At 31.4% G+C, this 25,177-nt stretch overlaps 1 protein-coding gene across 2 annotated transcripts in view; it reads right to left on the bottom strand.

The window, feature by feature from the left end:
• The window catches only part of rt (Protein O-mannosyltransferase rt), a 118,227-nt gene that overhangs the window by 38,618 nt on the left and 54,432 nt on the right, over positions 1–25,177 (bottom strand). For both annotated transcript variants that reach the window (XM_085824856.1, XM_085824855.1), the window contains exons 9-14: positions 23,326–23,481; positions 10,070–10,231; positions 4,211–4,269; positions 4,014–4,106; positions 3,437–3,533; positions 2,755–2,847 (exon numbers count right to left, since the gene is read on the bottom strand). In XM_085824856.1, coding sequence (XP_085680982.1) covers positions 2,755–2,847; positions 3,437–3,533; positions 4,014–4,106; positions 4,211–4,269; positions 10,070–10,231; positions 23,326–23,481 — 660 coding nt within the window. The remainder of the gene's footprint in view (positions 1–2,754; positions 2,848–3,436; positions 3,534–4,013; positions 4,107–4,210; positions 4,270–10,069; positions 10,232–23,325; positions 23,482–25,177) is intronic.

Raw genomic sequence — 25,177 nt, 5'->3', positions numbered from 1 at the left:
AGACATTTTCCAAAACTTTGTTCAGAAGAGACTGATAAGAAAATGAGACGACGATGCTTCGTTTGTTCACATTCCTGGAAAAATCCTCCAAAATTATTACGAGTGCAAAGAATGTTACGTAGGACTGTGTGTAGATCCCTGTTTTCAAATTTTTCACACGAAAAGAGAATTTTAAGTAATATATTTAGTTTTCAGATGTATAATATTAAAAGTCATAAAATGGTGAGTAATGAAAATAAAATGTGTAAAATATGCATTTAAACAAGAAATAAGGTAATTAAAGTATATAGTATAAAAATATCTATAAAGCATAAGCCGTTTAAATGCGTTGATACTTCGGAAATTTCATGGATTTAGGCTTAGTAGCAAAAAAGCCCCCGGCCCTGGACAGACGCTTGCGTAAGACACTGCCGGCCTTCGCGATAAGCGCGCGTTTGCGCTACCCGGCACAAAGGGGTTAAACAACAATTCATATTTTGGTAATTTCATGGATTTAGGCTTAACAGCAAAAAACCTTCTGGCCTTGGACAAACACTCGTGAAAGAGCAGCAGTAAACGCATGTTTACGTCTCCAGTCGCTGAAGGGTTAATGTTTCTCTTTACACTTACATGTACATTAATTTAGTTCTTAAGCACGTATGTATATTAACAGGGGTTTCACTCTTTCAACATTTACTTTTAACTTGGAAATTAAATACCCATTAAATGCACGAGAATCATAATGTTCAATGAATATTTTCCACACCTTTACATTTATTTCATGAATAAAATGCTTTTATAAGGCTTTAGATTACACTTGTAATTAGTTAGAAAATAAAAAAATCTCCACAAATATACTCACAAGTTTAAAAAAGTCAATAATAACAATAATCTCACAATTACAAATATTTAATAAATATGATAAAATCAGTTTGCATTATTCATAGCAGAGGAGATCTAACATGCTATTATAAAATTTTTTAAATATTACATATAATATTTTCAACATTTAATTAACATAGCAAGCTGTGATCCAGTAGGTCTTCAAGATAAATTCATGTCATTATTTACTTACCAAGAATTACATAAAAAAACTACCCGTGATTGAACCTTTAAGCCTGAGCTAACTAACTGCCTAAAGAATGTTCAATTAGTTCTGACACTAAGTCAATACATATTTTCCAACTGAAAACTGATGAAGTTGTTTCCATTTGCAAATACAATCTGAAGTATCTTTCAGAATAACTGCTGCCTACCCACAAATCAAACAATATTCCCACTCACAGTTCTTCTTTTCATTATTGTAAGCAACTCTTCTAGTTTAGATTTAAAGAAACTGGCAAAAAACCTGCAAGCATCACACCTTAAAATTATGTAAATAAGAAATGTAAAAAAATGAAATTACCATAAAACATGCTATATGTATAATAATTATAAAGTTACATACAGGAAAATTTAATTTTTCCTCAGCTTACATACCATATTTTCCGGTGTATAATGCATATTTATAATTTCAAGCTTCATCTTTTAATTTTTAGTTATATTCGTCATATAATGCACATCCACTTCTTCCCGAAGAAACCTAAAGAATACATGTACAATGCTCTTAACTTTTGAGGTTACTTATTCGAACAATGGTAAACCACACTGATAAGCAATAAGGAGAACAATATGTGTGAGTTAAATGCTTGAGGGAGTAAATATTCCGGCAAAGAGGGTGGATTGTATTCGATGCAGGAGTCCAAAAGAATGCTACTTAAGAGCACTTCCAACCTGAATGAACTTATGGAGTTAGGAGTTAGATGTTTTCTCTTTCTATAATCATTTGAAGCTGAGATTTTAAAATGAAAATCGAAGGATTTAGTAAATTGCATTTGCTTTAGTTGAAATACGGTTGATCTAGCTCTCCTTTTAGTAGTAAATATAGCTCCTGCAAAAAGAAACAAACATAGTGCTGGTTTCAAATGTAAAGCCATTCATTTTGGGAAACAAAATTGAAATCATGCTGCAGCAAAGATGTTTCATGTTGGTGAAAGATGGAACAGTTACTGATTATGTATTTATGGATCAAAATAACAATGATGATGAAGATGAAACAAAATTCGATGATACATCTGAAGATGTGGAAGAACGAGTGGACCACAGTGGAAGACAAACATAACTTCTCTTTTTTTTCTTCTTTCTAACATAGTATCCATAATAGTAAATTTCATCACCATCTTTAATAAATGTTTCCTCAACATGTATATATAGTTATGAAGCTATAGTACACTATAGTTTTTATTTGTGCTAACAGAATCTTACAAAATAAAGAGAGAATACATTATTGATAAAATATTAGCAAGCTGCCTGTCAATTTAGTCAAAAACAGAGTACAATTTATACTAGAAGATAAGTAAATTATTGATATACATTTAAAAACACATATATAATTGTACCATAGCCATGAACTATTTATATACTGCACATATTAAAATTATAAGTAATAAAGGATTACTTTATTCTGTTTAAATAAAATATTCCCTCCTATAATTGGTGGACACTTGCCTATAATGGCATTAACCACTACTAAGCCTAGAAATGGTGACCATTTTATTGCAGAGGCACCTAATAGGCAGCCACTGTTACCTCCTATTAAGGGACAGATAATTTTAAATCCATGCTTTCTCTGGGATTCAAACTCAGGCCCTTCGGTATCGAAGTCAGGTTCCCCTAGTCACTATACTGTCTGGGCGGCATTTAAATAAAATATTTATGTGAATATAATAAACATACCTTTAGAGCCTGGCCTGATGCTGTATGAATAAAACGCACATGAGAATGTATAGTATGCCAAACATCCCCTTCAGTATCTTTATTTATAATATCCTAATCATAAAGAAAATTGAAATACTTAACTTGGGATATATATTCTAGACAACAAATAAGATCATTATAAAAGAATAAAATATACAACAAATAAGATCATTATAAAATAATACAAGGGGTAATAATATAAGAAATAAATTCAAGATTGTTTTTACAGTCTGACGACAGCACTATGTGTATTCTATCATATTTTTATTACATATATCAGTTATTCAAATTTAAGTGCATATTTTTATCAACTGGTAATCAAATTATTTGAATGCCCCCCCCTGCAAAAAAAATATTATATATTATTCATTATGTATATCCAGCCATTATATATTATCATTTTACACACATACTGTTTTGCTTTTAAAATATTTTTGAAATTTCATTTTCTTAAATGATTTAAAATTAATTTTGGGCAGTCAAAAAAAAGTGACACATATTATTGCATAAATCACAAAAAATGTTATGTGAATACATCTTATAAAAAATATAAAAGTGATTATAAAATACATAGTGCTTTAGAAATTTGAAAAACTTCTTTTGGATTCCTTTTTTGTTTCTTTTTGCAATAAGAAAGTGCATATTATAAAATATAACATACCACTTTCCATAAATTCTGAGCAGGGAATGAAATGTTATAATCAATATAGCAAGACACTTCTTGATTTTGGGGAGACATGGGAGCAGCAACATCATGGCTATATATATTTAAAAAAAGTATTAATAAAAATATACATTGAAATTAAAGCTACACATTAATGCACATAATATTACAACTGTCTGTAGTTTTATCATATCTGCAGATATGAAATCTTTTACCAATGCACAAAAGCTTTCAGTTCTGCAAATTTAATTTTTTAAATACATACATACTTTAAAAATTTTTGATAATCTTCCAATTCATATGGCAGCTTGAAAATACAACTTAAAAACTTTTCTATTAAAAAACTGAATGGTTAAACTAAGCTATAATAATTTTTCTGAATAATAATAAAAAAACTAGCAAAATTTATCAAAGAAAATATGTCACAGTCATTTGAAAATTCATATAGAGCCAACCTCTTAGGTTATCTTATCTAAAACATTTGGTTTCATTTAAACATAATCACAGATTGCAAATTGAAAATACCAATATGCTTAGAAAAAAAGGGGGGAGGTTTAAATTTTGATAGTTTTACCTGTTAAGAGCACGAGTTGTCATTCCATGAATAAGCTGAATAACATCACCATGTTTAATTTTGTCAATTGGATCTGAGACCACAAGTTCATTTCTGTGTCCAAATAAATGAAAACATAAAAGTATAGAATGATACAGAGGAAAAAAAATGATATAAAACATATTTTAAAACTGATAATTCAATCAGCTTATACTTACATATCAGGTCGCTTAACGATCCACCAATTATTGACATCTTTAAAACTGTAACACGTTACCTAATAAATTTAAGATATGTGTTTAAAAAATTTTTTGCCGAAAACTTTTAAATACAATTCAGATGATTGTCTGAAATATAAAATTAAAGGGAAAATTATGAATGATCTATTCATTTTTTACCAAAATATATACAGATGTTTTTATGGTCTATAAAAGAAATATATGAAAGAAATTTCCTGATGCTAAATTTTTATGTTTATCTAATTTAAAATAAATTAAACCTGAAACTTTAAAATGAAATTTATTTTTTAAAACATTTATATAAGAGGCATTCAATGAAAAATGAGCTGAAAACTACTAGCAAAGAAATATTTCAGGCAAAGCTGCTGTAATGTCTAAGCAGTAACAACACTCTTTAGGAAAAAGTCCTACATATGCATGGGACATCAGATGAAGCTAGTTGTACATCAACAGAAGGAGAAGATAAAGTAGTAAGTACACAGTAAGTAAAGTACATTTCAAGGTAAAGTAGTAAGTACATTTCAAGCAAGCTAAAGATGTAATGCAGAAAAGGAAGGTGATACAGAAATTCAGTGATGGATGACACAAATATACATAGAACACTGCATATTACTTGCAAGGGTAAAGGAGTAATACAAGCATTTTAGCAAAGGATAGTCTTCTTTTGAAGACAACTAATGATGCAATATACCAAAGCACATCACAGATGCTATTGTTAGAAAAGTTAATATATTCATTCAGCAAGACTAAGCTACAATAATTTCAGAAAACTCGTGTTGTTTTTTGCTAGAGTTCTGGAACTGTTCATATGACTGTTGAAACTAACTGAATTTCATAAAGTGAGCACACAATGGATGCTTCATAACTTGAGTGAGGACGAAGTATGTCATATGGCTCAGTGTCCGCAGCAATATGCTACAGAAAGAAGAAGAAGAACTGAATAACTTCCTGTCAAGGTTAGCCAATGGCAACAAGACACAACAGGAAGCCTAAATAAATGCTTTGTAAAGACATTGCTTCCAGGTAGATGATAACATAAAGGAAAGAGTTCAGAAATGGTTCCAGAACAACCTAAGGATTTTTGTGAGAACGCAATTGTACTTAAATGTCTTACTAGGATAAATTTATAAACAATAACAATAAAAGCTTTTGAGAATTATTAAGCCATTGCTGTGATAAAACTTTCAGCTCATGTTTTTATTGAATGTCCTCCATAATTATCTTATTTTAAACTAAATACCTTAAAAAACTTAATACAGAATAAACACATTTTAAATTTGTACTGCATAAAGAGCAGATTTTATGCAACCTTATAAATTTATTGCAAATAACTACTCTCCACCCATCACACAAAAACCACAAAACATTTCTCTTAGCACATCCAGAAAGGTATAAATTCAAATGATCTTTGGATAGCAGTTTGGCATTCCAAGAATTTTATATAGACAGAGAGCTATACATATAATCCCACACACAAAGGAATCCTAAAAAAATTATGAATAAAGAGTTTATTTTCTTAAATACTGATCTTAGATATGTACTTCATACTTCCAATTATAAAGTTTTTTAAAGGAAGAGAGTATTTTGAAACCAGCTTTAGCATCAGAAGTAGAATTATAAATACAAAATTTTATTATCTATACCTTTTATGAAATATTTCATTCATGCAAGAGACAAGGGTATAAGTCAACACTTTTGATCTGAAATATATTCTAAATTTTGCACCAGAAGGTACAAAACGATTTGCACTGAACTTACAAAAGCATAATGAATACTGCAATTTTGAACTTTCTGCTTTACAAACCAAATGTAATTCTTTTTTCCCCCCGTTTCCAAAATGCTTTTATTGCAAAACTCGCATTGTTCTTGTAAAACTCTTTATCTTATTTGGAAGAACTCTGTAATTGGAATGTCTAAGATCAATATTTAATCCTTAGAGTAGCATGATTGACTTTATCTAATCATGTGATTAAATGCTACTGGTATGCTACCAGTCATGCTAAATTTAATGAGAGACTTTTTGTCACTTGCTATATATTAGCTTTAAATTATTTTGCTTTTTTTCTTTCTTTAATGATGCTTAATCACTTTTTTTTCTTTAATTCATCTCAATGAAGTTTAAAAAAACAGAGACTCAAATATTTAATTATAAAAATTTAGCTAGCACTGTAATTTCAGGTAGACTTATGTGTTTAAATGTTAAAAATTTAAGTCTGTGGCGTATCTGAAGAAATTTCATTTTTTGTCTATCTTTAAAACTTATCTTGAAAGCTATGGAAAGTGAAATAGTTAATGTAGAATTTGCTATGACATTTTAGCCTGATAAGAATGCTAAGGTTGCACTAAAGCAGTACAAAAATTTAAACTCATATGAAACTTGCCTGTATGGTAAGTGGCGCTAAGTGTAAAGACACCATAATACACACACTTTCTGCTGAATTTCATGGTTTTGTCTGCATTATTCAATTACCATCTTTTTTTTAGCTCTAAGGGATTAACCCAGAAGGGCTATTAATTTTGTTTTGGCATTTTGTGTCGATTCAATATAAATGGCGAATAACTTTTTATGCCACCAAATATTAGAGCCCTGTATTATATTTAAAGAAATTTCATAATGAAGAAGTGCATAAATGTATATATATGTGTCTCACATTGTGATAAAACAACAGTACCTAGTGCCATCAAATTCTAAATAACGTACGTCTCCACCCGAATATGGGTATCTGGAAGCCCAAATTTGGAATTTGTTTTATTATCTATTCATATCATTATTATTATTCGTATCATTATTATTATTATTCATATCATTATTATTTTCATATCATTATTATTCATATCATTATATTATTATTATAATTTGTTTTATTATCTATTCATATCATATCATTATTGTTTTATTATCTATTCATATTCATTCATGTAAATCATTTATGAGTTTTTCATTAAGAAACTCAACAATTTCAAACCAAGAAATGGTAACACTTTACGGAAAAAGAAAAACATTTTTATTTCCAGCACGTGAGACTGTATCAGAAATTCTAAAGATATGCTCATTTTAAAATTATTTTGCGATAGTGCTGTTGAATTGAATTTTATGGTTTAAGTGCAAAAAACATGATATGTAATAAATAAAGGTAACACACAAAACATTTAAAAAAAAGTCCTTTTGGGCATAATATAAAATCTGAAAGCCTTCAGATTTTCTTTTTCATTTTTTTAAAAGGCCACAGAAACTTTTACTTCACCAAGTTCTTACGTGTGTTTTATTGCTTCGTGGCTGGCTTATTGCTTACTTGTTGCAGTGCTTTCTTTATTGTTCATGCTTGTTTAATTTTTAAAATTATTATTATTTTAGGCTCTTGCTTCAAGAAAAGTTATACAACTGCCTTTAAGCTTTTAGCAGTGAAAGAAGTGATAGAAATTGGAAATTGTTCCATGGTTAAAGAATTTCAAGTTGAGAAATATATTTGGTGATGAAAATCTGAACAAGAAAAATTACAGAATATGCCTACAAATAAAAGATCTTATCAGGCTGCCATTATACTCTTGCTTGTTTTCAAAAAAAATTAGAGAAAGTGACCACAGAACAAAGAGAAAAGAGATTATCAGTGTCAGCAGTTAAGATATTTTGCCTTCAAGCAAAAGCAATTGCTCAACAACTGGTGTTTCAGATTTATGAAACAAAAGAAATTATCCTTCAGGACCAAAATAAAAGTTGGACAGAAGCTTCCCGTGGCCTGGTTTGGAGGGGAAAAAAAAAGATAGCTTTTTTTGGAGTACACATCTAAGAAAATTAAAGAACAAAATTTTAATAGTGGGAAAATAATTAATATGAATACAGGGCCCACTACTTTTGATTGTCCTCCCAGCAGAAATATTCATTCAACGGGTGAAAAAACTATTTCTGCGTTAACAATGGGAATCAAAAGACTTACTTTTGTTTGGGGTGGTGCGACCAATGGAGCAAAGTTAACCTCCTTCGATAATTTTCAAATGATAAACAGTTCCAAAAGGAACCTTCTCTAAAAGTGTCATTATTTGCACCAACAAAAAAAGGATGAATATGTGAAGAACTGATGTGTCTTTGACTGACAGAAGTTTATTAGGAAAAAAAAGAAAGGAAAGAAAAATAATAAAAAAAGGCCTTTTTCTACTTTCGAGACTCATCATTCTGGATTTAATGTGATGCCATTTAATGGATATTGTAAAATGCGAAGGATGCCTCAATGATACCAGGTAGGCTTACAAAAATTTTACAACTACTGGATCCTACCATCAATAGAATTTTCAAGTACAAACTATGAAAACAGTGGAAGAAATGGATGTGAAACAGACTTCATTCCTTCACAAATTCAGGACTGATGAGAAAAGCTTCGTAGGAAGAAGTTGCCCTGTGGATTGATAAAGCATGGCAATTAGTTCGAGCTGATACGATTGTATCAGAAATCATTGAAAAAAAAAATTGAAAATAACAATAGCAACACTGGAAGAAGTGATTTAGAACAGAATGATGAAAGTGATCTTTATGGTCATTTACTAAGTTTATTTAATTCTGACACTAATGAGTCAAATTTGGAGGTTTTTATACAAATAAATATAGTTTATATTAATTATAAATTTTTGTTTGATAATCTAATTTTCATATTCGTTTTTTATGGTGATAAGCAAAGTTTACCCAACCTGAAAAAATAACATCTACTGGAAATCAAAGTTTGTTTTTGGCAAGTTCAAGGTAAGATGTTTATTTATTTATAGGTTACATTTCATAGTTATGTTGTATATGTTATAAATGTTGATTATATCAATATGGAAAGGAATTACTGAATAAAGGAATATTAAATGCCATGGTTTGGAGTGCTTTGCTGCAGCATATACAGTGGTGTGGCTCATCTGGTGAACTTTAGTTTTTTTTTAAAAAGAATTATCATATGTGTGGCATATACACCAGGACGGCTTACCAACCTTAAATTATGGTAAATGCTGCTTAGATACAGGTCTTCATGAGCTGATTCAAAAAGCCATGTCACACAGAGGAATAAAAATGACAGAGTTAGTAACTATACATTGGAGAAATTTTGTTTTAAGTAGACAGAATTAAGCCTAAAAAATTTCATAAAAATTTGGTAAAAGTAAAGATGAAACTATATTATAAATACATACAAAGTAAATTATGAAAATGAAATTATTATATGTATAATAAGGTTAATTGCAGACACAAATTAACACAAATACTAAATCATCAGATACACATGTATGCTTAATGAGTTATACACACTTGAGCACTTTCATAAATACAGAACCCAAAGTACTTTCACCATTGAGACATACATAGTTTCAATGATAAAAGAAAAAAAAAAAAAAAAAACCTTCTGCCTTTCATTTAATGTATTTATTTAACTTCAGATTTAATTTTTATAGCATATGTTTAGAAAATGTTTCAATACAAAACATATAAACTATGCCTTTTATTAATTAAAATAATAAAAAAGGTTCCTTTTTTATTTTAATTAGAACAGGTACTGTCTATCTCCTTCTACATCCCTTACCTCAAAAATGTCAAAATCATTTGACATTTTCCATCATTAACAGGTCATTTTAATAAAAACAGTCTGGAGCAATTCGTGCAGCAATCGGAACAATGTGCGATTAAAGTACTTTTCATAAATTATAATACAATAGTTTTCATAGTTTAGGAGTTGATGTCAATTAAATTTAAATTTAAAAGTATAATTACTGACTATCCAGCATGTCAAGATGATTGAAGTTACAAAAACACACAACCAAAAACTTTACATAAACTTATGAAATACTTGATAATAAAATTAACTGCATTCTCACTTGTTGCTGATGAGAACTACCTCTTTTATCGGGATATCGCAAAGGATATACATGAGGATGTGAATGAAGCCAACAAGCTCTACCATGAGTATGTCGCAACGTAATTTGAGAGCCATGCGCTACTTCTAGTGGTTGACCTTTTGTGATGGAAGCTAAACCACCCTAAAAGATAAATGATATATTTCTCTAAACAAATAAAATATACATGATTAAAGGATAGAAAAGAAATACAGTTAAGATGTGGGTAAACCCAGTTTTAATACAATTCTTCTTTTAAGACATCTAATGGCTTTTTTTAAGGGGGCGTGAATACCTCATTAGAAACAAAAGGAGAGCATTTTTTGTATTTTATAGAAATTTATCAATATTTTTAATAAAATGCTGAAAATGAATGCTATCTTACTCTGTATATGCTCAGAAAATGCAATATCTGCTAACAGTCAACAATTACTCAGAAAATGAACTTAATTCCTAATATGGAATAACCAATACTTTTTTACTGCATTATAATTTTTAATAAAAATAACTAGAAATATTCAAGCATTAATTATCAAGATGATGAGAGGTGATGATACTGATGAGATGTATTATTGATGACATATGAGATGATGAGGATGACGATGAGAGATGCCAATAAGAGGTATCATTAGCCCTTCTTCATTATTTTATTTAAATGGTACCAAAATTATTGCCAAGTTTTAATTAAAAAAATTTAAGAACTAGCACAGCAGACATATTTACTTTTCACACATAGTTTGTGGCTGTTATATTTCTGTGATTGCTTTTAATACATCAAAAACATTTTCTTGTTCCAAGGATTTCTACTATACAAACTTCAAAATTATAACTTTACTTTTCTTTTAATGGAAAATAATGGAAGTCTCTTTAAGTAATGGAAGCTATAAAAATAAGTACCAATAAGACAACTAATAATGATGATAATACAATTGTCTCTGGTGACAGCACTATTAAGCACAGTAATTCCATGTTCGTAGGTTTCGCAAAATGTTTTTCAGTATAACAATTATAATGTTCTTCTCACAGTTTTTTAATTCACTGCCTTAACAGAGTCATCACTTATGAACATATATACAATTTTATAGTTTTATTTATGTACAAATACATATTCAATGATTTACCCAGCATCACAAAGCATAGAGCATTTTCAATATGCATATACATTTTGTAATACATTATGGTTCCTCAAGATCTTCTTATAATTAGATTCAATAAAAAGAAAACTTGAATTTCTACTGCAACTTCAAGTGATAATACTTTTAGATGGAAAAAACAGTTAAAAACTGTGAAAGGAGAACAGAGAAATAATGCTGAAATTCTCCTCAATACAACATAAGTATTATAAACTACAAAATTAGTCACAGATTTAATGACTGAAACCATTTTAAAATAAACTAACAACCACAAAAGCACAGATTAACCCTCAAATGGTTAATTAATAAATACAATTATATAATTTTATTCATGTATAATTAGGCTCAATAATTAGGTATAATTAGGCTATTTCTAATTAGACTCAATAAAAAGAAAACTTGAACTTCTATTGCAGCTTCAAGTGATAATACTTTTAGATGGAAAAAACAACTGAAAACTCTGGAAGGAGAACAGAAAAATAATACTGAAATTCTCCTCAATACAACACAAATATTATAAACTACAAAATTACTCACAAATTTAATGACTGAAATCATTTAAAAATAAACTAACAACCACAGAAGCGCAGATTAACCCTCAAATGGTTAATTAATAAATTACGGCAAAACACACAATGACTATTTACCTTTTTTTGCAGAGGAGTTTACAATGAAAATTGGTTTTATTTAAATTAAATGTAAAGAAAATAAAGAAAACTCCATGCAGCAAGTACATTTACCAGATTTTGAATTCAGGATAAAATATCAGTGTTCAGCAACCTGAGCCAATTGGCCACCAATAAGAAACATCTCAAATGGTTCAAGCTCCTAGAAGTGTGACACAAAAGGAAATTATACGAAAAACAAAACAATAGCAGCAATTTCAGAACATCATTCCAAAACAGATCCTAAAATCTTAAAACTTGCTTTCTGAAAGTTTCCAATATGTCACCAAGACCTGACGTGGATCAGAAGTATATATTTCCAATTTTCCTTAAGCTAATTTCACAAGCACCCAAAGTTACATCTACAATAAATAAAGCAACGAATCATACACAGATGCAATAACTGACTACAGATTACACAAGATGCAATAAGAATAAACATAAAATAATCATTAAAAATATACTAATAAATAAATAAACAATTATATATATAACTTGAAAGAAGCTCATTGCAATAACTTAACATGGTAGATGAATGTATAAACCAGAAACTTGCAGATGTGGCCGAATTCAATTGCTTCCTTTTTGTTCATGGTTGGCCCACATTTTTATTCAATCTAACACAAATCAAATCAGTGTTACAGTGCCTTGTTCTTAAAGAATGTTTTACATCCAATAAAATTGAAAAATATACTTTTTGAAAGAAGCAGCATGTTGCTGTAGTGAAGAGGAAGAGCGCAAAGAGAGGCAAACAAAAAAGTGGCCAAAGAGAAGGGAGTGAGATAGGCATAGGCATAGCTATACGCTTTATGACCAAACTATTGCACTAATGCAGCGTTGCAAGCTCTATAAAATAATGCACTGAGGTACATGACAATATGAAATTCTCGATGTGGGAATCTTGAGAAGAACTGGAGGCAAGGAAAAAAACTGAAAGGTCGAAGTAAACGGAGAAAAAATATGACTTTCTGTAAAAACAGAAAAAATCCTGGTAACAGACTGGAGTGGGTGGAATAAATTTCATAATTACCAGTGAATAAAATATATCAAAATCCTGAAATATTACATGAAATCATAGTACAAGTTACAAAATAAGCATACAATAAATCCAAAGAAAATCACACAAGTAGAAAATACAGTGATACAACTACCACTGAGGTTGATGTATGTGCTTAAGTTCTGGTCACTGTCTGTGTTAAAATGAGCAGCAAGAGATGCCTGATGGTTCTATCTTCTTGTAGAATCTCATATTTATGAAAACTTGCAAATAATTGACAAAGTCACTTATTAAAAAAATTATCATTAGTGTTTTTAATGCAGTCTTCAATTTCTTTGATCTTTAAGTCTTTATGCAGGAGTTCATTGCAAGCAAGATGGTCTGAATCGGTCGTTATATGTAAGAAATTATTTTGCACTGTCTGAAGCTGATGAATTTGATTTTTTGTAGCTATATTTCAGGCTGGGGCAGCATAACACAAAACAGGATAAATACACATGCAGTGTAGATATGATGCTTAACACGAAGGCTGAGGTTGGAATAATTTCCACTTACAGGTAGGTAGGAATTTGTTCATAATTCCAAAAGCTTTACTACATGCACTATTACTGTGTGCAGTCCAAGAAAGATTCTGGTTAATGATGATACCAAGATATTTAGCTTTCTTTATTACAGGAACAGGTTTGTTGAATTAAAATATATATATATATATATATGTTTTGGTCATTATTCATTAATTTTGTTCTAAATTGATGAATTCTCATTTTGTTTGTTCAAGTATTCATCAATTTTATTCTAAATGCATGCAATTCTAAAAGCACAGTTTGATTGGTCTGCACATATTGAATTTGCTCATTTGAAATATTTGCATTTAATACTTTTGGACTACCTTTGGATCTTATATCTTGAGCTAGGAGTTGTATGCTGGAGCTTTCAAGGTACTTCACCAAGCATTTAAAATCACCAAAGATCTTTTTAGCTTCTGCAATAATATTAGCACTTGTACTGTTGATTGTTTTAAGAGCATTCCCAAAGGATTTATTGATGATAAACCTAGCACCATAGGCTTTGATTTGATCATTTTTATTTTGTTTTGGCTACTTTTCTCAACCTTTAAATGGACCACACAGCATAATTTAAAGGTTGTCAGTTTGCCCATTTGGCTGGTTCATTTTTGTGCTTTTAGCACTCTCTAGAATCGTGATTCAATCTGCATTTGACACAGAAAAATTTGTTGTTGCAAGCAACTTGAGAATGATAAAACCTTTGATATCTGAAACACTGTACACGACCAGTGCGCCTTTGTAGGAAACTTCCATGAGAAGTCTAGATAACTTTTTCTCTTCATAAATACTTCTAGATTTTTCATTTTTGGTAATGTGACAAGAAAAAAGAGTGCATTTCTTAGTTTTCTCTTTTAAAGCGATGTAACATTTGTGTAACGTAACTTCATAATTTCCATCAATGAGTTTCATCTTAATTTCTTCTGGATCTGTATCCAAAGTAAGGTGCTTGATAATGACCTCAAGATTTTTGTCCCTAGGAAGAATAAAGGAGTGATATTTCACATCATTTTCATTAAGCAGGCCAGTTATTTTTTTATGTATATTTGCATTTGAAACTTTAAATTTGAACCCGTTCTTCTGAGTATATCCTGTAAAGTCAGTAGTATCTGACATATTGTGATCAGAAAATAAGATTTTTAGTTGTGCTCAGTTGAATTTTTTATCATTTATATAAACTGCAGGTAAGCTTCTGCCTTTTTTAGAACTATCTCCTTGACTGTCATTAGCATTTGGTGTTAAGTCTGCACTGGGAATTTGTGTGTCCATTATTCTTGTTCATGTGAACAAAATCTTTCAGATGGCTTAGGTTGTGAACCAGCAGGAAGACAGGATGATCCCTTTTTTCATTTACTGACGGTGCAGTCACTTCTAGGTTTTTGTTCTGCTTCAATGCCAAAACTATCAGTTTCCTGATTCAAAGGTATTTCTTTTACTTCATTAGAGTTTGTTTTGTTGGGTGAGCTCTTCATGCATTTTCATTTGCTAATTTTTCATTCACCATCTGAGGAAGTAGTTGGGAAATCATTTTCAGAACTATCCAGCGATGATTCAATATCTTTTTCAGCTGCAATCAGCACTTCATACACTTTCTAAAGAAGATTCTGTTTCCTGTCTTCTTTAACTGTGATAGCGTAACTCTTTTTCTGAAAGAGTTCCTCAATGGTAGCTGTGAAATCTTAAGTAATGAATCCATGTTCCGATAAACAATCCAGTTTAACCCTAATCAAAAAGGAGCTTGTGCAAATCCATAACCTTTTGGATAGAAGCCTGTAGCCTGAAATTGGGCCCACTTGAAGATGTCCTACCAGGTGGACGAGCAGGCAGAAACCCTGATGAGCAGGTGGAAACCCGCAAGGCCCTTGACTTTCACCTGACAGAGGAAGATTGCCAGCAAAGACTATTTCCGATTACATTACAAGAATGTTTACATGAAGGGAATTCAATTTCAGATACATAACAGATTAATAGTGGAATGCTGGGTTACGATTTCATTGCATACTAGAGATTAGATGACCGATCACTTTTCAAAAGAGTTATTACTTTGCTATTTTTAGAATGAGGAGGGTAGGGAGTTAAAGGGCTTTTAATTTATTATTAGAGAGGTAGACATTTTATATTTTACATATCCCCTACTTCAAGAAGAAAAAGGCTTGGCGACAGAAAAGCCTTTTTAAGAGATAAAAAAGCATTAGCAATTGAAGAGAAATAATTTGAAAAATACAAATAATAAAATTTTGTCCAAAATAATCATTTAAATAACTAAAAAATATAAACGTTTATGATATTTTAAAGTCTTATGAAAGTCCAAAATTTTTGTTTCATAGTACACACATTTATATTTTTTCAGAGATAGCTTTTCATTATTGTAATTTATATTTTAACTGTTATTACATTTCTAATTTTCTTATTAAAAAACTGGAAGACCCCACAGCTAAATACAAATGTAACCATATATTGGGTAAATCCACTTGAACTGACTGATGTATTAATTCACCAGTGGTTAAGAGCTGCTCTGGCAGTTACTTACAAAGGTCTCTGTTCCTCTTATATACAGTAACTGGTCTCTGTGAACTATACTAAAGCATTCAATCATGCATAAAAGAATTAAAAACCACATTTCATTATACATAAAACAAAGAAATAAAATAATAATTATACAGTACAAAGTCCGTAATCCATACGTCCATTATCCGGAATGATCTATAATCTGGACTTCAAAGCCACAAACTTTTTCTTGTATGCTTTACGCATGCGTGCTTTCGATAGTGAGGAAAGTGACAGAGAGGTTATTGAAAACGAAAAAATTCCGATTGCCAAGTTAGTTGGTATTCTTGACACAGCAATTACAGGACTTGAACAGTGGAACTTTGTAACTGAACAAGAAATTATGTCTGTTTACAGAATTAAAGAGAAAGTATTAGCACAGAAAACGAAACAACTTACAATGAAAGAAATGTTTAATAAAGTAAACAAATAAATATTAAGCTTTTTTTGTTGTAAATTTTGATACTCTTTAGATCATAATTGCTCTTTATTTCATAAAATACGGTTTCATATTTTTAATTGTATAATTTCTGCATGCCATCTTACCAGATTTAAATTGATGATCTATAATCCGGAAAAACACCTAATCTGGAATCGCCGAAGTCTCAACGAGTCCGGATTATGGAATTTGTACTGTATAATTGTTACAGATTTGGTATTTAAATAGCTAATGTTGGTAGAATTATAAATTAAATTGATTTATTCCCCGTGCAGTGTAGCACATGACGACTATTAAAAGAAAACTAAGCCAGAAAACTAAAAATACAAGAGCGCATGCATTTAAAATTTAATAAATAAATATCTCTCTTTGATTTTGAGAAAATACCAGAAGATCCTCGAGCGTAATTTAAAATCTTATAAAAAGGAGGAAAACCTCTCAATTCAGTTGTAGTTAGTTTGTTTGTTGTGGTTTTAAGAGTTTGTTTAGAAAACTGCTCTTGTTGACTGTAGAAAATTCGCATATTAGCTTTTCCTTAGCTGTTTTGAATTAAGTTCTTTTGAACGTTTGTAAATAAATATATCTCTTTGATTTTGTGTTAAAAGATAACTACTGTGACATATTGTAATACTGCACAAATATCTGAGGAAATTTAAGCGTTTTTGTTGTGATAATAATAACTTTTGTTCATTTTTCATCAGACTTGTGCATTCATTTCCTAGCAAACCCATACGCACTCAACAATTTTTGGTGTCAGAAGTGGGATTTGAATGCCAATAACAAGAGCAAAGGAAGAACAATTAAGGCAGTTGATATCAGCCTTTGCCTCATTTAAAAAGGAAATGAAAGAAAAGATAGATGCTGGTCAGGAAAAGATTGAAGATTCTGTTAAAGGAGAGATGAGGGCTGTAAAAGAAGAAATGAAATACGAAATGCAGTACAAAGCCATTCAAGCAAGATCAAGAAGAAATGAAAAAGGAAATTACTTACATAATTGAAAACAAATTTAAGGTTATGGAAGGCAGAATAGACGCGGTTGAAAATAAAGTTGGACAAATTGAAGAAAAAGTTTCTTCTGTGAAAGAGCAAATAAAAGACAGAATTTCGGCCATGGAACAACAAATAGGTTACAGTGTTGATTCTGTCAAAGAAGAAATAGAAGGAAGAGTTTGTTCCGTTCAACAACAAATTGATGACAGAGTTTCTGCAGTTGCCAAAAAGTGGATACTTTAAAGAAATTCGTAGTGACTGCAGGGAGCAATTCGGATGGTTTTAAATTTTTACCAATGCCTGCTCATCCCTGTCTGAAACTATCTACATGTGATGTTAAGGCCTCCTGGCAAGCGTATAAGACACAATTTTCTATTGTTGCGGATTAGAATAGATGGGATTCCCAAACTAAGGCCTGTCATCTCGACGCTTCTCTGAGAGCAGACGCAGCAGATATCCTGCAGACGTTTCCAGAAAACCAAAGACTTGACTTCGAAGCTCTATCCGGTGCATTGGAGCTGCGCTTTGGCGAGAAATGTTTAAGACTAAAACAGGCTTCAATTAAAATCTCATCAACAGAAGACCACCGAATCCCTCCAGGAACTCACCACGGACGTTGAAAGGCTGTCCCACTTCGTCTTTATGGAGTGCCCGAGAGAAACGAGGGAAATCCTGTCCCTGCAGTACTTTATTGATAGCATCTGGGATCCCGAAATACAGAAGGCTCTATGAACGGGGAATGTTAAAGATTTAAAAAGTGCTCTAGTGTACACCATGAAATTCAAAGCAGCCCAGCAAGCAACTCGTAGAGACCGCCACCAAAACAGAGCAGCTCAAGTCGAAGAGCCAAGGGATCAAGTCACTGTTCATCTAGACGATAAAACTAGACAACTGAATGCCTTGAGATGAAATATCAGTGACAAGAAATCGACCTTAAAATCTTGGAACTGTGGATCTGAAGGACACATACGAAAGAATTACAGAACACCCCAGGGTATGAAACTTGAGACCATATTTCAGCAACGACGCAGGAAACAAATTAATGACCATATCAAGGAACGGAGGTTGCAGATAATGAAAAACCTTGTCTTAAAGTGCTCAAGATTTCTACAGTGAATGGCAACAGTAACAAACTGTCCATCAAGGGGCATATCGTTGGAGTTAATTGCAATATGATCATTGACACAGGAGCTAATGTTACTATCATTTTGAGGAATTTAGCTCAACAGTTTAAAGATAAACTTATTTGGATGCCATCCTGTGTTACCCTTCAGAGTACATCTGTTGATAAGATCGACATAGCTGGGAAGTTAAACGTGACTATCATGATCGGAAGTGCCGCCTACCGTCCCACAGCATATGTGGCGGATATTACAGATCTATGCATACTCGGATTGGACTTTTTAAGGAAATGCAATTTTTCCTTAGACTTAAAAAACAACATGCTGTTCTCCGCATCTGACGACATGACTATCCATCCTCAAAAGGGATCCTTGCCTAGAAACGCCGACATCTCATGTGAAAGACCCTATTCAGAAAGCTGCTGAAATCATACTAGAGTCGAAAAGAAATGCCAGACTACCAGCTATTCTCCGTCTCAGATGCTCTTCGGTCAAGACCATCATCTGCCTTGTGACCGCCTGTTTGGTCGCTCTACGGATGCGCCTTCATCGCCTGAGGAATACACCCAAGATGCCCATCCCCAGTTTGAAGATGCATCATTCTGCATGAAAGCGAGTCAACTTGGCGATGGAGAAAGTGAAGACCAGATACAACATAAGCGCTACTGAACAACAATTCCATGAAGAAGGCAAGGCTTGGTTGTGGAATCCGACTCGACGGAAAGGACTCTGTCCAAAATTACAATCATCTTGGGATGGTCTGTACACAGTCCTAAACAGGCTGAATGATGTTGTGGTTTGGATCTGTAAGTCTTTGAACTCTAAACCTAAAGTCGTTCATTACGACAGGTTAACTCCTTACTATGGCCAAAGTACATAGTGTAAATAATTGTAAATAGTGTAAGACCATGGTCCTTTTGTTTCTAAATGTGTATTTGATTTGACTTGCATTTAGTATTTTATTTGTATTTAGTATTTGATTGCATTTATTGTTCATGTTGTTTGTTATTGTAATGTTTTATCACTGCATTTATGCCTTAGTTGTAAGTTTGGCTTCCTGTGCAGTGATTGTACTGCCCGGGACATGCAGTCCTTCGGAATGGGACAGTGTTACAGATTTGGTATTTAAATAGCTAATGTTGGTACAATTATAAATTAAATTGATTTATTTCCCGTGCAGTGCAGCGCATGACGACTATTAAAAGAAAGCTAAGCTGGAAACTAAAAATACAAGAGCATGTGCATTTAATATTTAATAAAAAAAATATCTCTCTTTGATTTCGAGAAAATTCTCGTGCGCGATTTAAAATCTTATAAAAAAGAGGAAAACCTCTCAATTCAGTTGTAGTTAGTTTGTTGTGGTTTTAAGAGTTTGTTTAGAAAACTGCTCTTGTTGACTGTAGTGAATTCATGGATTAGCTTTCTCTAGCTGTTTTGAATTAAGTTCTTTTGAACGTTTAAGTACTTAAAAGATAACTACTGTGAGATATTGTAATACTGCACAAATATGAGGAAATTTAAGCATTTTTGTTGTGATAATAATAAATTTTGTTAATTTTTCATCGGACTTGTACATTTCCTAATGAACCCGTACACACGCAACATTATGAAAAAATTATAAGGTGGGAGCCTTCAGTTTATACTGTACATGGAGAATTTTTAAAAAAAAAAAAAATTACACAGGAAACAGGCCTCTGTTTCTGAACCAGTACTCCCTCAACATACTCTACATCTACCAAAACTTAAAACTATTTTTCTTCTTACCCATTTCATATTTTAATTACATTACACATATTCAATTACATTACAATTATTCAACTGAAGTTACTACTAAAATTTTTAATATTCATTACGATAATGCTCAAAATTATACTTGTTATAGTTTCTATATGATTACTCAATACACATTTCTTTATAATTTTGTATGCTAATATTCAAAATTATTTAATTTGCATTCTATATTTACTTCATTCTCATAATAAGTATAAAATTCTTAACATACATTTTTAAATAATTCAAAAATATAATAATTTATTACAAATAATATTCTCTGAAAAATATATTAAAATTCTTTACTTATTTAATTCAAAAATAGTTATTTAAATTTACATTTCTAATACTATAAATTTTTCATTTTCATTTTCATAAAAAAGCGTATATTTTAAATTCAGTATGATAAAAAGTTATTAATTTGTAATTCAATTACAATACAAAATATTCCTAACACATTGACTGCCGTGGGGGTCACCGGTGGATGGCACTCAACTTGGCTACAGTGCCATGGGGGCCATCGGTGACCGCCGACGCGATCAACAGTAAAAATATATAATTAGAGTAAATATCGATACAGATAAATTTTTAAATAATAATCACTAGCTACAGCAATATAATAATAATTCAAAACATTATAATAAATTATTATTATAATGTTTTGAGAAGAGTAATAGATTGCAAAAATTTAAATAATAAATCGCAAAAATGGTCTGTAGCGCCTCGGGGCTGAGCAGTGACCCCCACCAGGAAAAATGCATTAAACACGATTACATAACTCACTTTATCTTCTGTAGGTAATATTTCAACATAGTATGCATCGAATAATAAAAAAACATGTTGGTGCCATTGGCAAACCATGTAAAATGCGCACGGCATTCAACATCTTAACTGCTCTACTAGATACAGAAATTACTTCAAAGCTATGAACACATTTAGCATATACTACTACCAAGATAACAACATTAAATTACTCACACATTTTATAACTGCAAAGTCATTTAAAGTAAAGAAAATCTTGTTACATTTTACTTATTTTTAAACAACAATTAATATACTTTTTCGAAATTCATAAATCAAAGCTATATAACTTTAAATCAAAGGCATCATGCTAAGTTGAAAACTTATAGCACTTTCATCAGTTTCATATTATTCAAAAGAAGCATGGTTTATTCTATTGATGACATCTCTATTAGTTTACATGTACAGCTGAAGCAGATGAAAAACATCTGGCTTTGTCCTTGAAATCACTCTATTATAAACATTCAGATCGAATTTTTAAGCACTCGTATATCGCAGTAAAACCATGACAGGATACCCCCCTAATTTCTAAATATTGTCACTGAGCATCTTGTGTACTCGAGGATTTGAATAGACTGTCAAAATATTATGCAGGTACAAAATAAATATTTAGTACAGCAAAAAACTAAACAAAATGTTTTGAGAGTAGAAGTTATGGGCTAATTGCATTACTTTGAAGATCCACATATCTATTTTGTACATGCACTTTATGTTGAAGAGTGGAACATTAATTTCATCTTGATAAACAGAAACTTTTTGCTGAGACAATTTTTCCATTGATGTACACACACTTAACTTACCATGAGCATTATTTTCAGCTTGATACACCAAAATTTTTTGTTGAGACAAATGAATTTTTCATTGGTGTACTCAACACTTAACGATATCCTGTCTGTTTTGCCCTGATTGTAATAAAATTGAAAGAAGACTAAATTATAATAGAATTTAAAGAAGCTAGTTATAATAACTTGACATGGTATATGGATGCATAAACCAGAAACTTGCAGACATGGCTGAATTACACTGTTTCCTTTTTATTGGCATAAAGTTTTATTTAATCCAACATAAATCAAAGAGGCGCTATAGTGCCTTGTTCTTAAAGAATGCAATAGTGGCTTGTTCTTAAAGAACGTTTTACATCCAATAAAATACACATTTTGAAGGCAGTAATATATTGCTGTAGCTAGTGGAAAAGTGTGAAGGCCCAGGAAAGACATTTTATACCAAAGCATGATTACCTTTTGAATTACATTATAACAATGTTTATATGAAGTGAATTAAATTTCAGATACATAAGAGATTAATACTGGGATGCTGAGTTAAAATTTCATTTATTATAATAAAGTGATTTATAGGACAAAGCCAGAAGTAAAGATTATATTAGAAAAGTTATTTTTAGAATGAGGAGGGGAGCAGAGTTAAAGGGCTATTGTTAATTTATTATTAGAAAGGTAGATATTTTATGTCTTGCATATTATTTCTTAATTTTTTCCTTTTAATTTGCTAATGCAAAGTTATAGAAAAGGGGGGGCGGTCTTAGAAAAGCTTTTCTCTCTCCAAGCCTTTTTCTTCTTGAAGGGGGTATATGTAGAATATAAATTAAGAAAAGAAAACTCAATAAATTACTAACTTAATTAGCAATTAGTTCACAATTTCTTTAAGCAATAGTTCTACAAATTTCTTCTTTAGATTTTTATATGTCCCCTTCATAGCATCTGCAATGTTTCAAAATTTATCTCAAATGTGTCATTTCTAAATCAGGGACTTTATAATGATAATGGCATAACTAATTCAGAACTTAAATTGAAACTTCCTCTGAGTGAGCTTCCGTATTGAATACCTGCCCATTTTCGCTTCTACCTCTGTTCTGGTTTGCAAAACTAATATTGTCTAGGTGCTGCTCAAATTCCTCTATTGTTTCAAAAACTTAATGCATCATAAATAACTCAAAGGGTGTTTATTCCTTGCCATAATTTAGTGATGGAAAAAATATCTTTCAAGAATGTTAAAAAATAAATTCTGCAAATCATTCATCCTTCTACTATGCAGTTATGCCGTCACCATACGGTAATCAGTCTACTACTACGACTGCCAGAAATCTCTCTTCATCAAAAGGTTCATTCCACCACCACTAATTACATTTATATTTTCATTATAATCATTATGTATAAATAAATCACATAAATTCAATAAGCAGATATAAAAGTCTTACTTCAAGACTTGCTTGAAACCCACTAGTCATTATATTATCATGAGGTCCAGCCTTCGTCAGAATACTCAAATGAATATAAAAAATTAACAGATAAACACACAATGGAAGAACAATCACAGCTAAAAATCTAACAAATAGGTGAGTCATGAGTTGCACCTGAAAAAAGAATATAACAATTTTTCATTCAAAAGAAACAGCAGACTATAACAAGACATTTACAACATGTATATATTACAAGAAAAAAAAATCAGTTTTATCACACAAAGAAATTATTAAAAGCCACAATAATCATTAATAAAAAAATTTTAGTCAGTTTCATATGACACTTCATGCTAAAAAATTCCATTGCTTTTAACTTTCTGAATATGCCAAAAAGACAATTGTATCCCATTTTCAATTCTAAAAATGAATCATAGTTTTCACATGCATTTATTTTATAACAAACATTGGACTTTTTTCTTATTACAAAATACAGTAGGATTATTTGCTTACTTTTGGGGAAGACTTATTCAGAAAATTAGCTGTTACTTATATTAAAAACGGGAAAAAGTTGAAAATTTTATACAGCCACATCATTTAAAATTAAGAATCTAGAGTGAATTAATTATATTTTGGAGCTTAAACCACTTCAGCTTTCAAAGTAAGTAGCCAAAGATGCACTAACTGTAACCTATCCAAACCTTTGAGATTTTCATTTGAATGTGTGCTGGGGATGAAGTTTGCAAATTGTTTTTATGACATGGATTACATGTGGTTAGAATGCTAGTATAAGTAAGGTGTAACAGTGCTTTTCCCGATGAATGAAGTAAAATGGGAAAAATGACAGATATTTCACCATTTGAGAAAAGGCTTATTGTTAGTGCTCATTTAGCAGGAACCTTGATTTCGAAGACAGAAAATCTCACTGGGTCCTCAAAAGTAGCCATATCAAAGGTTTCCAAGAGTTGGAATCAAGACCCACAGTCCTTTTCTAGAAGACATAACTGCGGTTTGAGCACAGTTTTCCAAGAAAGTGATTGGCCGCATCTCCGATGAATTGTATGGCAGAACAGGGACTCTACTATGCAATTGTCACTGACACAGACTGTCAACTAAGGCTCTTCCCAACAGATTTCAGCTCAAACCATGCACAGAGAATTGCAGAGGATAGGAATGCAAAGTCAGGTGCCGGTGAGAAAATAACTTATTTCTGCTCGAGATGCAAGAATTCGTTTGCAAAGGTGTCGGGAAAGAAGATGCTGGACATCTGAGGATTGAAATGGGTAATGTGGTTGGATGAATCATGCTAAACCTTATTATGCGCTGATGGAAGACGTCGAATTTTGTGAGAACCCCATGAGACCATGAAGGCCAATCTTGCCTTACTCGTACTGTGCAAGGATCTGGTGAGAGTATCATGATATGGGACACGTTCTGCTGTCGTGAAGTGGTGCCCTGGTATTCCTTGAGGGTCAACAAACAGCCTAGAGATACCTAGATATACTGGCAAATCAAATGCACCTTGCAATGTTGCATTTTTACCCTGATGGTGACAGATACTTAATGGATGATAATGCAACTGTAAATCGTGCAAGAAGTGTTCAAAACTGGTTCACTGAACATAAGTCTGACTTACAACACCTTCTCTGGCCAATCCTAACCCCATAGAAAATGTGTGGGATATGGTAGAAAGATGCATCTGATAATATTCTCCTCTTCCATCTAATTTACAAGATGTAAAAAGCTGCATAGCTAATGCATGGTATTCTCTGGAAGCATGTAGACTCGATGCTCAAATGAATCAGAGCAGTTATATGTTGCAAAGAAAAGCAAAATAAAGACTCAGACTGGTGTTTATTTCAGAAAAATTTCC

Source organism: Stegodyphus dumicola, chromosome 10, assembly GCF_044657685.1.
Source record: "Stegodyphus dumicola isolate Sdum_Otavi_A_Nest chromosome 10, ASM4465768v1".
NCBI lineage: Eukaryota > Metazoa > Arthropoda > Arachnida > Araneae > Eresidae > Stegodyphus > Stegodyphus dumicola.
The sequence above is the reverse complement of the archived record's forward strand: the minus strand, read 5'-3'. Positions and strand labels throughout refer to the sequence as shown.